At 36.4% G+C, this 17470-nt stretch overlaps 1 protein-coding gene and 2 long non-coding RNA genes across 13 annotated transcripts in view; 1 reads left to right on the top strand and 2 right to left on the bottom strand.

Moving 5' to 3' along the window:
* Positions 1-17470, bottom strand: part of LOC134650357 (uncharacterized) — a 483167-nt gene that overhangs the window by 155302 nt on the left and 310395 nt on the right. The gene's annotated exons all lie outside the window — the stretch shown is intronic.
* LOC134650355 (uncharacterized) overlaps positions 1-17470 on the bottom strand; it is a 355978-nt gene that overhangs the window by 29368 nt on the left and 309140 nt on the right. The gene's annotated exons all lie outside the window — the stretch shown is intronic.
* The window catches only part of LOC134650195 (polypyrimidine tract-binding protein 2), a 669692-nt gene that overhangs the window by 483096 nt on the left and 169126 nt on the right, over positions 1-17470 (top strand). The window contains exon 1 of one of the 11 annotated variants that reach the window (XM_063505116.1): positions 12587-12758. The exons of the other annotated variants lie outside the window; for them this stretch is intronic. Within the exon in view, the coding sequence (XP_063361186.1) occupies positions 12687-12758 (72 nt within the window). The 5' untranslated portion in view covers positions 12587-12686. Of the gene's footprint in view, positions 1-12586; positions 12759-17470 lie in introns of those variants that run through there. 11 annotated transcript variants of the gene reach the window in all.

Genomic DNA, 17470 nt, shown 5'->3' with positions numbered 1-17470 from the left:
GATTTTTACGATTGGGTTGCCAAAAACAGAAAATGCAACCGGGAAAGATGAGGATAGGTACGCCATATTTTACAAACAAATACTTAAATATAAGTAATACTTAAATAACTTAAAATAATAACTAAGTAAATACGTGCGACTCTCATTTTAACCGCTTCGACATTTATTGCTGGAATAAAATACCTACGTAATTTAGTAGTCTAAGAGGATCGGAAAAATTCTCACCATTCTTTATAATTCACTTAAATAACTCGTTTCCCCGTAAAGGCTTTGATGTAAGCGTATTATAAGTCAAAGATTAAGCAAATCTGAAATCGTGGCAGTTCGTGGATTTACTTAAGCCGAGAGTTCTTTCATACGTGTATCTTAAGAAAGCTAATTCCGATGGTAAAAGTATGATTACAATATGATTCTGATATCAGAATGTCCCGCTCGCACTCATCTATTGATGCGAGAAGGATGCAATAATATTGGTATCGTATTTTAAAAATCAAAATACGCTTGTAAGGCACAGTAAATTTTCGTAAACTCATGGTTATAGCTATGAACGGCTGAGTAAAGGAAAAATCGTACGGACCGTTCTGCCACGTTATGTAGCTTATACGATACGTGTGTTAGATTTCTTGAATATATAATATCATTCTTTGAGAATATTACATTTGCTTTGAGAGTTTGTGAACTCTTGCTACACTTCAAGTAATGCAGAAATACAAACAGAATTGTAGTGAGAAATTTACAGTTACTAATATTATGACACTGCAAGTTATGAAATTGTGAGCTTTGTTACACTGTTTAGAAATGATATGCATACTTATAGTTTCTAATTTTTAAGTTGGTTTTCATCTTTACTTGGATGAAAAAGGTTATCGGAGTTATCTGACAAGTTAGAAAATAACAGGACCAGAAGTTTGAAAGAAATGGTTAATTTCATAAACTTGTTTTTAGTGACGGATATGGTTGGCCACACTATCAACACACATTCCTAATAGGGATGATGACACATGTTGAATGTATTAATAAAATCTAGTAAAATAGATAGCAAATGAGCTATTTATCACAATAATGTAGATATTAAAATAAAATATGGGAATGTTACAAAAATACAGGACCTGAAATTTTCAAAATTTAAGTTTTTTTAACTTCCAAAAACGATAAGGGCCACCCCACATCTAGCGTCTTTCGAGCGTCGGCGTCTACGACTCTATGGCCGCTGCTCGACGCAACGCCGACGCAACGTCGACGCAACTGCGCAGCGACGTCATTTTCCATAGCGCTGACCGACGCCGACGCTCGAAAGACGCCAGATGTGGGGTGGCCCTAAAAGTAAGGGTACCATTCGATTCCTTACATTTAATTCAAAAAAATATTGTATAGCAACTATATACATAAACGCAATATTTCACGGACAAAAACTCAATTTTCTTATTTTGTTAATTCTGTCCATACTTCAAGATGGGATCTCAGTGACCTTGACGTCGCGTTTACTTGTCATATTGTGAGGGGCGTTTCGCGAGTGAAGTGCGACTGTCGGACATTGACTATAATTTCTGACTTTTGTGTTGCTTTAATGCAATAGGTCCCATATAGACATTTGATCCTAAAAATAAACCCGATCGATTGATTCCATAAATGAAAATTAATCATGTACCCTATTCAATCGACAACGTAAAATAGCTGATGAAAGACAAATAGTGCGCTTTCGGGGTTGTGGACACGTTCATTGTCACCCCAAAAACACAATCGCACCGAATTTTACATCCAGCTGAATTGTATTTATACGAACACGACTGCCGCTTTGCTGAATCGAGTATTTCCCGCGTTAGGTGCATAAATTATAGAGTGCGTACCGTGGTGATCACAGATAACTTGTCATAGATGGCGCATGTAGAAAACACGCGACGTCCTCGTTGTCCTAAATTCATTATAGGAATGCGACATTGCGACAGCTTTACGAGTACTATTTGTGCACGCGCCTACTAAAAATATCAACAATACTAGGGAATAGTAGTTGATTTCCAGGGATAATATAGATGATAAACTTGTAGACTTGTACCTACTATAAAATGTTATGAAACGTATCGTTGTGGTTGTCCGACAAATGTCAGTTCTATCGAAATTGCTCGTACAAAACCTCAGGCGTTCGTTATTTCGGGAAAAAACTAGCTAGACCCATATTTCGTCTGATAAAGGTACCGAAAATTGCTATGATCAATGAAACTATTTTCGAGAATTCACTAAAGGATTACTCACGATAGAACGGTCCGGGTTCGCGGCGAGGCGTTCGACACTTCGGATTTCTATAGTAGCATCACGTGATCACCTCACCATAGAAAACTGTGTTGAATGCCTCAGTTTGACCCGGACCATTTTAGCGCGAGTCATTTTTAACGAATATAATATTTTAAACTTTCGCGTTTTAACACATATTAACTCACATTTATAGACGGGTCTATTGCGAATTTATTTTATTACCTTTATTTACCGACGTTTCGACAGTTGCCGGTGGTCGGGATTTGGCGGGATTCTCCCGATTTTTAGCATGTGTTCCCGATTCCCAACAAAGTGAAAATTGTCCCGAAAAATAGCTTTACGTTTTAAAACAATAATTTCAAGTTCCGAACTATCGTCGAGCGAGCGCGCGGGGCGCGCGGGGCGAGAGACTGTGCGGTCAGGTTGCGATGTTTTTTTTTCCCGACTTAAGTCCCAAAATCCCGAAAAATTGATATTTTTCCTTTCGACACAGGTTTCACTGGTCGTTCTTAACGAATGTACGTAATCAAATAGTATAGCTAGTATAGGACAGTGCGAATTCTATGAGAGGTAGTCCTCGGTTGCGGTGCTAAAATTGGGCGCGTCTTCTTTCCGGGGAATTTTGATAAATAACTAAGTGAGTGAAATTATTCCCCATGTACTACACATCCACAGAATTCTTATCTCCCGAACGCAGCACTTTGATTACGAAGGAAAGGAATATTTGAAGAAGCCTTTGTTGTCTGACGCATGTGTAAAATTTATGTTTGGAAGAAGTACTACATGCAGACCATGTTCTAATAAAGAAAGTATTCCAATTAATTTACGAGCAATTTGGACGACGCGGTTGATTCAGAAATTGTCGTTATTTTGTACCTATTCTGCGGCGGCTATTTAACAAGTACAGGATGACCCAAAAATACTACTTTTTTAAAGAATAATTCTGACTAACATATCTTTTAAATAGCATTAAAAAACTACAATAATTTAACTGAAACGTTTTATGTCTCTAAACTATCCTCATTTGGCTTTTGATACAACACAAACGCAAACCGTTAATAGTATTCTATGCAACAAGAGAGGTCAAAAAGCGGCCAAGTGCGAGTCGGACTCGCCCATGAAGGGTTCCGTATTTAGGCGATTTATGACGTATAAAAAAAAACTACTTACTAGATCTCGTTCAAACCAATTTTCGGTGGAAGTTTACATGGTAATGTACATCATATATTTTTTTTAGTTTTATCATTCTCTTATTTTAGAAGTTACAGGGGGGGGGACACACATTTTACCACTTTGGAAGTGTCTCTCGCGCAAACTATTCAGTTTAGAAAAAAATGATATTAGAAACCTCAATATCATTTTTGAAGACCTATCCATAGATACCCCGCACGTATGGGTTTGATGAAAAAATTTTTTTTTCTCAAAAACGGACGGCAAAGTCGACGTTGCCGGTTAAAAAATAGGTCGCGAAGTGCGTAGTTTATGGTCATTCAAAAAATTAAAAAGTTAAAAACATTGCAGTCTCGATTTCGGGACTGCAATGTCGCATACAAATTCCATTATTTAACGAGTTCCAAACTTTTTAAAACTTCAAATAGCCATATCAAATGAACAGCCAAACAGATGATCAGCACTTATTATTATAAAGCCTATAACAGACTATCGCACCGCACCGCGACCTTGGAGCGTCGCACCCATAAGTGAGAGCGAGAAACAGATATCTCTTTCTCGCTCTCACTTATGGGTGCGACGCTCCAAGGTCGCGGTGCGGTGCGATAGTCTGTTACAGGCTTAATGTTGGTACCGCGACTATTTAGGTGTCTCAAATAGGTTGGCGTATTTTCAGCAGAAAAATACACTTCTTTTTTTTTTTTAAGGCGGCAAGCTAATTTTTTTAATGGTTGTATTTTTTTCTGTGAAAATTAATGGAAAATTAGAACGTTGCTTCTGTAAGTTCTGTAAAATATTTCTATTTCTTGCACCATTTTTGAGAAAAGCACTATATATGACTCGGCTGGAAGGCTACTTGCTGGCTTCGGATTCAATTAAACGGACTCCCAAGGTCGTCCGTTTAAAACGAATCCTCAGCCTGCAAGTAGCTTCCGAACCTCGACAATAATGTACTATTGAGTTTCAGTACGAAGTATGGGGAACCCCAAAACTTTTTGTTTTTTTTCTATTTTTGTGTGAAAATCTTAATGCGGTTCACAGAATACATCTACTTACCAAGTTTCAACAGTATAGTTCTTATAGTTTCGGAGAAAAGTGGCTGTGACATACGGACGGACAGACAGACAGACAGACAGACAGACAGACAGACATGACGAATCTATAAGGGTTCCGTTTTTTGCCATTTGGCTACGGAACCCTAAAAAGGCGAGTGGCGTGAGTAACAATTTAAGGCGAGCCGAAAATTGTTAATAAAGACGCCACGAGTATTCCACGGTTCACTCATCTGTCAGAAATGACAATTAAAATTAGGTTGGCAACAATGTATTCCATACAATATTTTTTAACTGGTGATTACACGAAGTATCGTAAAAGTGCCAAAAAGATACTGCGTGTATGCACGAATACTTTTTTGGGGAATAGACTAAAGACTTGTCTTGACAACTATAAGATAGGGGTTTATTAAAGATGTGTGCACGACCCTTTAAATGACAAATAAAAGTACGGGAGTAGAAAAAATTATTAACGATATGCATTTAAAGATAAAGAAACTTAGTTTATTATTCAAACGGCATATTACAATGCGCTTATGAACGTCAAATAAAGCTACACCGGCTCTAACCCTACCTCTGCCTCGAGAAGATTTAAATCCTTCTTCAATTGGAGGAGGGTATCCCAATATGGGACCGCCAACAAACTCGGCGGGACACATCTTTTCAAAACATTACATCTTATAATTAACACGTCATAAAACAAGCAACAACGGTTGCACTCCGGGAGTGCCGATAGAAGTGAAAACTCACCTCACTATGTTACCGACGCCCGGTAACACGAGACATACGTTTAGCGGAGGTATTCTATTTATTTATTATATATTATTATCATTCTCAAATAAGATCACACTGTTTCATTGACATGTTTATTTACCTACATACTGCCATGACAACGTCAAATTATTTGAACATAGGTAAAGAGTCTTGAAAAGGAGTCCGCAACATAAATGTCAAATAACATTGAGATTTTCTTTATTGATTTAAATGCCATCTAAATTATGAGTGGCCGTCTAAACCTTACGCCCCTTACGGTCACGTGATCGCCTTACGCTGTCTCGAGTTTATCATTTTTTCCCCACCTCAAAAAGTGCCCAGCGCCGCTAAAGAAGTTTTCACTTCAAAAAATTGACAACGTACTTTCGGGCCATCCGATTGCCCGGTAGTTATCAGATTAGGCAACAGGCTCTTTGTTTTTATTTTAACAGTTAAAAAAGTCTACAGGACGGACCCTTTTCTTCCTAATGTGTCAGTGGACCAAACACCAAAACTTTTACATTAGCGTACAAGTTATCCCAATCATTGGAATGGGGGTTAATTTGATGGCGTCCCCATGCCCATTAATACTTGAGTAAATTTACTGGAATATGTCACAATTGTTATCAAAATTAGTGAAAATTGGCCAACCAACCCTTTACTCATAAAACTTTGCAAACTTCTGTTAAATTTTACCCGTTTTCTGACAAACTCAAATGTCAAAATGATGGATAAGAACAAACGATTAAGTATCAGGAGCTTGTTAGTCATGACAGGTGTTTATGAATAATACCAAAGACTTTAATTAGTAGTAATAGTGTTCCGAAGAACGACGAAAAAAACGGAACAGTTAACCTCTCTTTTGTAGCAATCGGAAAAGAAAATAAAGTAAATACAGTAGTATAGTAAGTTGGTGTTATTTCAATCTCTTTGTTTTTTTACTACAAAAACTATGCGCCACATTTTTTCAATTCAATACGTAATTAAGTATCCAAATCAATGTTGTATTCTGTTTTTTTTTTAGTTTGTTCTTTCAATTTTGTAAATATTTCGCCTTAGAATGGGCTAATAATAGTTACAGCTCAACTAAGATATTTGAGATCATTTAGTCATACCCATGAATACTTGAGTTAATTTACTTAAATCCGTCACAGTTGCTATATATTTTTGTATAGAAAGTAGTTACTAAGTTGGTTTTCTAACGACTCAATAGCCTTTTCCTTCCTAATAAAACGTGTGTGCCGAACTACCAAAAACCAAAACTTATACATTTGAGTTATCCTGGTCATTGCAATGGGCTAATGTGATCGCGTCCCCATCATTTATTCATGGCCATGCATACTTGAGCCGGTTCACCGGTCGCAGGGCAATCTTCCACGTTAATGATGTTGTACTTATTACGTTGCTGCTTTTATTTTTACACAACAATACATTGTAGCTAAGTAATTGTTGTGACCAACTTAAATAGCTTTATTTGTTGGTAGTAGTTCGAACTTTGGTAATTACAACCCATATTAGATCCCCGGTCACATATTTGTAGACGTACCTACTTATAATTTACACAACTATAATAACTTGAAACCTAGTTTCTAAGTGTATTAATGAAGAAGTGTTTAGTGATGAACTAGCGACCCGCCCCGGCTTCGCACGGGTTAACAAATTATACATAAACCTTCCTCTTGAATCACTCTATCTATAAAAAAAAACCGCATCAAAATCCGTTGCGTAGTTTTAAAGATCTAAGCATACAGACAGACATACAGACAGGGAAGCGACTTTGTTTTATACTATGTAGTGATGAGTTTGCCGCTAAATATTGTAAGTGACGATTGACATTTAGCTGTAAACTTTGCAGCACACGCGACATCGACACATGCATAAAACGTCCTCTCCCTTTTGCGGCCGTAGATGTAAAACCCCAAACGGCTTTTCTGAGGCGTTACATTTGAAGTACAGAGGTTTCATTTCAAACGCCGACGTAGCACTCGCGAGTCAATGTCTCAGTCTAACCAGTATAACAGCATTATTAGATTACGCATAGCTATTACGGAATTTGAGGGCAATACTTGAGGAATCGACTCCTTGCTCGTGTAAGCAATGTGAATTAAAGACAGGACAGCGCATGGACACGTAGGTGTCAGAACTAACTGCAGTTAGACGATGCACGTGTCAGACGGAGACGAGTCGACGATAGGGACTGGTAATCTCTAAATCCGAAAGGCAGCAGGCAGTGATTGCCAGCCGTAGCGTGCCGTGAGAGAGGCCTATGTCCAGCAGTGGACTGAGAGCTCGTTCCCACTATGGGGCATTTCATATGAAGCGGACAGGAAAAAAAAAGTGAGGTTCCCGAATTTGTTTATATTTGGTTTAGTTCTTCTTCTAGTAGGTATAAAACCGGACGCCAAATATTTTTTATATATGACGTTTATTTTAAAAATTATGAGCTTTTCAAAAATTACCGTAATTGAAATTCCGATTTTTTTAAACTCGAATATCGAATAATTTAAATATATAACTTATTATTAAACCAAGCGTTTTGTATAGAATTATTAATGATCTTTTCAGCGAAGAAATCAATTTTGAAAAATAAATAAAAAATAATGGTTAAAACCGGAAGTAAACTTTTCGAAACTATTTTTCGAAAACTTTGACCAGTTTTTTTTAATTTATTTTTATCTCAAAATATAGCCCTAAGTATGTACAAAATACACTAGAAGTTGCAGAATGGGATCTCCATTGGTTAAGACAATAGGTCAATAAATGTACATACATGTCGCCCTGAGTGCGACGTACCGTACTGGTATACATGTCGCAGGGAAATGATCAAAACAGAGATTTGAACAAATCTCTAAGGAATATGATCAAATCACGCAGGATGTTAAAATGGCGAATCCATATCATCGTTTCCCTAGAAAAATTCAGTCATTTGACCAAATAACTGACTCTGTTTAGTGAAAAGACAAAATCGGCCAATAAACGCGAAACGCTTTTTCATTTCACTAGATTTGTTTAGGAATTTGACAAAATCCCTAACCACGACAGTAAGTTGACGAAACGAACTTAAAAAGTCAACTGGTTTTATCATTTCGCTAAACAAGTTTAGTGAAATGAGAAAGTCTCAACTGGAAGATGGTATATGGTGATTTGATTAAATCTCTGAACGGCGGTTTAGTGAAATGACGAAAGCAAGTACAGAATACAACAGTTTACTCTACAGTTAAGCGATTTGATCAAAGCTCTGACTAGATTAAGTGAAAATTTTTGAAAATATCGGCTGAAAAAATGAAAGAGACTTCTCTGCACAAATTTAAAGAGTTGCTAATCAAATCAAGCGTGTTGATGGACGTCCCTAAGGTAGACAGAGGTTCATTAGATGGAAGTAATGTACCGGGGATTGTTTTAAATAGGTATTTAAAATTATCCGTACCAAATCGGTACATCTGTCGGCATCATAATTTCAAACATTTTCACTTAATCTAGTCAGAGATTTGATCAAATCGCTTAACTGTAAAGTAAACTGTTGTATTCTGTACTTGCTTTCGTTATTTCACTAAACCGTTCAGAGATTTAATCAAATCACCATATACCATCTTCCAGTTGAGACTTTATCATTTCACTAAACCTGTTTAGCGAAATGATAAAACTAGTTGACTTTTTAAGTTCGTTTCGTCAACTTACTGTCGTGGTTAGGGATTTTGTCAAATTCCTAAACAAATCTAGTGAAATGAAAAAGCGTTTCGCGTTTATTGGCCGATTTTGTCTTTTCACTAAACAGAGTCAGTGATTTGGTCAAATGACTGAATTTTTCTAGGGAAATGATGATATGGATTCGCCATTTTAACATCCTGCGTGATTTGATCAAATCTCTGTTTTGATAATTTCCCTGCGACATACAGACATATAGCAGCTGTTTTACTTATAAGAACATGTATTCAGTAAGACTGCTGGTAAATTCTAATCATAACATAATGAAATAAGAAAGTCAACAATTCTAACCAGTTTATTTCATAATTTTTATTATTTTACAATAAGAATTATAAGCTAAACAGCTGCTATATGTATGTATACCAGTACGGTACGTCGCACTCAGGGCGACATGTATGTACATTTATTGACCTATTGTCTTAACTAATAGAGATCCCATTCTGCAACTTCTAGTGTATTTTGTACATACTTAGGGCTATATTTTGAGATAAAAATAAATAAAAAAAAACTGGTCAAAGTTTTCGAAAAATGGTTTCGAAAAGTTTACTTCCGGTTTTAACCATTATTTTTTATTTATTTTTCAAAATTGATTTCTTCGCTGAAAAGATCATTAAAAATTCTATACAAAACGCTTGGTTTAATATTAAGTTATATATTTAAATTATTCGATATTCGAGTTTAAAAAAATCGGAATTTCAATTACGGTAATTTTTGAAAAGCTCATAATTTTTAAAATAAACGTCATATATAAAAAATATTTGGCGTCCGGTTTTATACCTACTAGAAGAAGAACTAAACCAAATATAAACAAATTCGGGAACCTCACTTTTTTTTTCCTGTCCGCTTCATATGAAATGCCCCCTATGTCAGATGTCGTGGCGATTTTTAATCGTGTGTCGTTGCCGCTGTTCTCACTATGTCGGATGTCGGATCCGGATTTCAATCGGGTGTCGGCGGTACTGTTCCCACTAGTCGTCTGTCGTGCACGATCGCAGCTGGCGTGTATTTTTCGAGTGGGTAGCGAGGCTTAGTACAAGATGAACGTCGACGAAATGTTTGTGGATTTGTATTATTTGCGAAAGAAACGATTAGAGGCAGTTAAAAAAAGGAGATATTGAGTACACCCAATTCTCAGGGAAAGATTTACCTTAGGAATATTTCAGAATTTGATAGCTGAATTAAGAAGTGATGAAGTAAAATATTTCAATTATTTTAGAATGTCTATAAGTAGATTCAACGATCTACTATCTCGGATATCAGGATGCATAAACTACAAAAATACAGTATTTAGAGACTGCATTTGCACTGAAGAAAGGCTGGCTGAAAGGAAATCGTTCCGACATCCGACAAAATGTGAACAGCGCTATATTCACTCGTACGCGAGCGAGACACGACACGATTTTTTTCCGGGCTGGGAGGGCTGGCAAAACGCACGACATTTTATGTCGTATCCGACACAAAATCGTTGGCGGACGAGTGTGAACAGCTTCATATAAAATGTTCTGCCAGTGGAACGTACGATTAAAAATCGCCACGACATCCGACATAGTGGGAACGAGCTCTGACATAGGCTGATGATGGTGGTGATAATGAAAATTGCGTGCTCATTGTTCAAAACTCTATCGTTGGCGGTGAGCCTGCGTTTGCTCCTTAACCTGTCACAGTGAATCTTAGTGCATAAAGGTCGGCAACGCTTTGATACCACCATGGGAGTTGCAAACGTTTTTAAGCCAGGCACCTTCTCAATATGTACCCTTCTTGTAACAAATCTAGTAATTCTGAATTTAAAAAGATGCAGTACAACATTAAAAAGGTACACTAAAAGACCTTAGTGCTCTCGGATCGTTTCGTGTAACCGAGTTTACCATAGTGTAGTTTACACGGGTATGTATGGACAACACCCGTGTCCCACGTGTGTTCACGATTATGGAATCGTGAGGAGACTTTCTATGAATATAAAATTGAAAAGCACTAAAGCAGCTACACATGTATTTCGAATTAGCAGTTGGAAGATTAACAGTGTCTATTTTACTAGTCTCTGGTTCCATCGTTCATTAGCGGACAGATGCGTCCTGCAATCGGAATTCGATCACCGCTTTAGGAACAATGTTACAGGGCGGCTTGTAATTGACGTCTGCTTCGTGTTGTTTTCTGCTTGCTTGGTAGGTTTTGGTCTGATCGATACTTTATAATAATTTTAATGTTAATCTGTCAGCTCCCAGCGGCTCATATTTGAGCCAGAACGCTTATGGGAAACGCTTATATCGTGGGAAACGACAGGTTAAAAAATAGGCAATAACGTACAAAATTATAAATGCGATAGGTAGGTTTTATTATTAACTCACATTTATAGACGGGTCTATTGCGAAATTTATATAATTACCTTTATTTTATTTACCGACGTCTCGATACAGGTTTCACTGTAAATAAATGGTAAATAAAGGTAATTAAATAAATTTCGCTAATATCTGTCTATAAATGTGTTAATATGTGTTCAAAACGCGAAAGTTTTAAATATTATAGGTTTATTATTGCACACGGAGCACGTAGATTTTACTTTTCACTTTCTCCAGCCAGCTGCATACACCGTGTGCAAGCAATTGAATCCATCACTTAATACGGCTATACAATTTTTTCTCACTTAATATTTTAACTAAGTACCTATATGACAGAGTCAAATCACATAGAACAATATTTGGCACTTTTCGTAGGATTGACAGGTAAAACCTCTGGCGCCATCTGTAAAATACTTCGATCGGGCAACCCCATTGTATTACCTAGGTACGAGTACTCATATTTTTAAAATGCGGCCTCCATCGTTTCACAGACAATCCTAAGCGCTAAATCAAACTAGAGCATGCATTTCTAGACTTCCTAGTGCTTAGGCTGCGTAGCTCGAGATCTAGATTCGCGTGTTTATCTCATGGCACCTCCGCTCCGCTGGCCCGAGAGTTTCCACTACGATTATTATATGTAACAACCTAACTCCGAGAAAACGGCTCAATGCTCGTTAGAAAGAATAAAAATATAGAGGCAGCCATTCGTGTAATGTAAAAGCGAGAATTATAGGCTGTACGGATGATGGTTGCACTTTTATAGTTTGTCAAAGGACTGTCTCATTTCAAACATAGACAGAGAGAATCATACTATCTTTGTCTTACACTAGTACTAGCACCCAAAAGAATAGGATAGGTATATGTAGGTTTATTTGTTCTTATTTACTGACAAATTGGTTTCACCAACTATAAATGTCTCGATAAAATGACCTTTTTGATGGTTCCAGCAGCAAAGTAGTCGGCAGCATTACTGCTGCAGCATTGCGGCGCGACATTGCTGCCGCAAATGTGAAAATAGATGTTGTTGCCCGGATATATGACATTTGCCATTCGGAATACTGCAGGGTAACGCTGATGCAGTGTAAAGCCGAACGGTACCTATTGAACATATATGTACAAAGCAGAAGTAGGTACATAAGATTTACTTTTATTATATAAAAAAATTATCTGCCTAAGAAAAAATTACGCATAGGAAACATGAAATTAACGTTAATATGGCAAATCGGCAAGTATTCAAAATTAAAAAAAAAAAGTGCGCAGCGCGGTAGTCTTTTATTTTTCACACCGCGGGTACATTTGTTGTGACTTTTGAAATGTCATTCTTCTTTCGCTCGCTTATCTGTCCTTACGATGTGTTTCACTCTTATTTAAAACAATATTTCTAAACTATTTTCTATAACTATTCTTCTCTGAAGTGAAAATGGTGTTTAGTTTAAGTTTGTCCCGTTCTTGTTTGCGTTACACCCATGATGAGCGTGATTCCGTCGATCAGGTAAGATTTCCTAATATATTTGATAAATGAACAGTATTTTAACATGACAATGTGCTTTAATATCGATCTTATTGTGTCTCTTACATAAATTATATCGGCCCTCATTTAACACTTTTGACAACATAATAAATAACGCTACCTACCTGTATTAAGGCAGTACAAAAGATCTAAATTCGTTTAGGAAAAAGCTAAAAACTTACTCATCAATCAATGTTTCGCAACAATAATTTGACGTATGGTAGATACAATGTTATAAAAACATTTCCTTTCCCCTAGTACGTGTGAGTATTTTGATATGTTTGGAAGTATATTTATATCGACACACCTATACTTTTGTTTTTGATTAAATATAAAATATTTTTTATTAATTTTCGCTCAGTCCCGCTAAAGCCAAAAATAAATATTAGTAGTGAAGCGCTGGTGGCCTAGCGGTAAGAGCGTGCGACTTGCAATCCGGAGGTCGCGGGTTCGAACCCCGGCTCGTACCAATGAGTATTTCGGAACTTATGTACCTACGAAATATCATTTGATATTTACCAGTCGCTTTTCGGTGAAGGAAAACATCGTGAGGAAACCGGACTAATCCCAATACGGGCCTAGTTTACCCTCTGGGTTGGAAGGTCAGATGGCAGTCGCTTTCGTAAAAACTAGTGCCCACGCCAATTACTGGGATTAGTTGCCAAGCGGGCCCCAGGCTCCCATGAGCCGTGGCAAAATGCCGGGACAACGCGAGGAAGATGATGAGTAAGTAGTATTTTTTTCTTTAAAATTATAAATTTTTGATTGTGATCCTTTATGTGATTGAAATAATAATGAAAGAGATAATGTCCAATAATATATTATGGTACAGTTACCATAATATATTATTCAATAAACTGTCATATTTTTAAAATAAAAATGTATCAGTATTGTATCATCGCATACAAATTCGATACCTATTTGTTTTAAGGTGAGGCGGGCTAGTATATCAATAATTTCCGAAATATAAATAAACTACAGGTAAGTACAGGTACAATTCAAAGTAAATTCATGTGTCAAATTTCAGCCAAATCTTTTCCCCCCTATTTCTGCGACACTGAGTAATACAATACATGTATACTTTTCTCGTGCACCTATTATAGAACTTCACTTAAACATTTCCCGTCAGAACACAACCCACCTATTACACTAACTGTTTATATCTCTTCATACCAGATCCGTCGCGTCACGGCATAAGCATTAATCACTAAATGGTTGTGTTGGCAACACCTGAGAAGTGTTTCTGAGCATTAGCTGTAGCCTGTAGCACTTTTACGTCCCCGTATACTTTTGTGTTCACAGGGTTGGGCAGTATTTCAATTACATGTATTTGAAATACGTATTTGAAATACAAATTAGTATTTTGTATTTGTATTTCAAATACTACCTCAAAAGTATTTTGTATTTGCTATTTCAAATACTGCACTCACATGTATTTAGTATTTTGTATTTCAAATACTTCAAGCTTCAAAATACATTTCTATAAATACATTTTATTAAATTCTATAATCCTAAAATGTCTAATCTCTCGCACAAGCTGTGAGCCGACCGCGAACCTCCGATCCAGCCGAGATACAATTTTCATTGGCTGGATACTGGATCTATATTAGGTCAACTTCTGTGTGGAACTTTTCGTTTAAATCTAGGGGATAGGGTCATTGCAGTAGTTTCCGTCCATGCACTAGTTTTCGACGACTTGACGGATTATCAAATATATATTTCATTTTTAATTTACTACTTTTTGCGAAATCTTCATCTTCCTCGCGTTGTCCCGGCATTTTGCCACGGCTCTTGGGAGCCTGGGGTCCGCTTGGAAACTAATCCCAGTAATTGGCGTTAGCACTAGTTTTTACGATAGTGACTGCCATCTGACCTTCCAACCCAGAGGGTAAACTAGGGCCGTAATTGGAATTAGTCCGGTTTCCTCACGATGTTTTCCTTCACCGAAAAGCGACTGGTAAATATCAAATGATATTTCGTACATAGTTCCGAAAAACTCATTGGTTCGAGCCGGGGTTCGAACTCGCGACCTCCGGATTGCAAGTCGCACGCTCTTACCGCTAAGCCACCAGCGCTTCCTTTTTGCGAAATATCATTGTTATATGTAGACAGATATATTGCTTAGACGCCTTAGACATAAGGATTGAAATCAGTCCAAATTTGTGCAGGAATGTAGGTATATATTCAAATTTCGTCAAGTGGACGTAAACTAGAGCTGGACGAAAACTAGCGCACTGACCCTATAAGTTTATATGAAAGGATTTTCGTTAACGTTAAAACTAAATGCTAAACAAAAAAATAAATAAAGGTATATTTTGTAATTGAAATACATTATTTTAAACACTGTAATTTGTATTTTGTATTTCAAATACCCGTCACCAAAGTAGTTCGTATTTTGTATTTCAAATACTTTTAAAAATGTATTTTGTAATTTGTATTTCAAATACGTGGAAGCCAGTATTTTGCCCAACCCTGTGTGTTCACGTGTTCATGCTAGTCATGTTGCTCCTGAGTTGTTGCAATTGCAAAAAGAGTCACAATAACCAGTATACACTGACCAGTGAAAACGGGTTCACTTGTATGGAAAAATAAACGTCAATATCGACTCATTAAACCGGTGGTACTGAACAAACAACATACATAGTGTGTAACATATACAATATGGTCTCGATTAACATACATAGTCTATTAAAATCATAACCCTTCCTTTTTGGCTTTGTCATAGTGAATTCCAAAGATGTTTGCCTCGCTCAGTATACAATTTAATATGTGTTAATGTTATTTATAATTCTGATATACCTAATAAATATTATAAATTGACAGTTCCTTCACCTTTTAGCGTGTAAAGTAGGTTTGTGCGTTACGCACAGGAAACAAAAATTGCCGTACAAAACTCAGTATTTTTTTATTATGCGTCTCAATATTTGTTAAATTTTGTCAGCATCTGCGGTCTTAAAACCAATACCATATAGGATAAAAAAATTCTCCAAATATAAAAACTTTTGCCGTTTCTAAAACTCCTGCTAGCCGTAATTCGTTTGTCCTTTGATGTTCATAATAGGCAATATATTTTAACTAATTACCTAGTTGTTAAGATTCATGAATACGAGGGGGATAGCTACACTGGTTTTCCCGGCTCGTACCTGCGCCCAGCAGGCAATGTGGTAGTTTGTGGCGTTCACACGGCGGTAAGTAAAACAAATGGACGCGTTTTCCGTTTCGAGAGTTTGCTTCTTGTGTGGGTGTTAGTTCTTGCGAGGATTATATTGTGTACGATAAGTTTTAACTATATGACAGATGTGCACTACTTGCAAAATTGTGAGATAGAACTGTAATACACCTAAAGAAATTTTAATAAATATTCTTTACCTACGTAATTCTTTGCATACAACAATACATAGAAGAGTACGAGTAATGATCATTCAGCTTTTAAAATGATTACAACAAATAAGCAGTTTATTTCATAAAAATGTGTGTGTATCACAATATGTCTAAATATTATAACAAATTTAAATCGAAATTCTACTTGATAATAAAAAAATCTGGTACTTTTTAGGGATCGGGCATATTACCAAAAACCTTTTTATTTCATATATTTTAAGATATTATACCGATTGAGCAAAAAATAGATACGTAAGTAAATAGATATGTCAACAAATAGGACAGCGCCAAAGAACAATTAATTATAGTCTGGAACATCGTTATCTAATTACGACAATGTAATGTAATATAACTGTCACAATGCGACGGAATCAAATGCACCAACTACCACGTACATTTCAATAATTGTAGATAATTAACTGATATTGTATGCACGTCCCGGAGGATGCTGCATTACCCTGATCTTACCTGCATTAAGAATGCATAATCAATAGGTATTGTTAATTAAATCTAATTATTGATACATGATTGTTACTCGTATTGAGATATTGTCGTTATTTGTTATCCACAAACGGTTTTTGAATAAAGAAACAAGTCGTACAGGCGTATTCGATTTTAGTTATTAAATCTGGTTCCGATATAATACTGATCTGTCAGTGTCAAAAGTGACGTTTTTGGTTGAGAAAATATTACCAATTCTTAGTATAAAATAAGTTGTCAGCATCTTACACATAATGACCGCCATATTGTACTAAATGTAACATATCCTGATTTCTAAGAATGGTGTAATAGGTAGGTACTTAATAAAATACATATACTGGATCAACCAAATCTTGTCAGTAGTAAAAGGCGGCAAATTTGAAAAATCCCGGGTTAGCAACACTGTGTTCGAATAAATCCGAAATCGCGAAAAATCCAAGATTATGCATGACCTCAAGCAAAGCTAAGGTGCCTACAATGTACAATCATGCTCGTTGACGGTAAACATTATTAAAATTTGAGGTTATGATAATTCACTCGAACTGACGTATGAAGGGCGGAAAAATAAACACGTTTTGGTTCGATGTACATTGCTGCTTTTCTTAGCGCAATTCTGCTCTTTGAGTGTTACATGGTGTTACCCTACTTTAATTTGCAGTACATTACTACTGACAAGATTTGCTTGACGCACTATATGTGGCGTTGCTTTGGCAGTCGCTATTTTTGTGTTGTTGAAATAGCTTATTTTAAATCTGCAATGAATCGAACTATTTTTATTCTTTTTTATTTTATCGGGTATTGGTATTTGCCCCATTCAATTAGTTTTATTGGTC

Source organism: Cydia amplana, chromosome 8 (genome assembly GCF_948474715.1).
Source record: "Cydia amplana chromosome 8, ilCydAmpl1.1, whole genome shotgun sequence".
Lineage (NCBI taxonomy): Eukaryota > Metazoa > Arthropoda > Insecta > Lepidoptera > Tortricidae > Cydia > Cydia amplana.
Note: the sequence above shows the minus strand (reverse complement) of the source record. Positions and strands in the feature narration are given on the sequence as shown.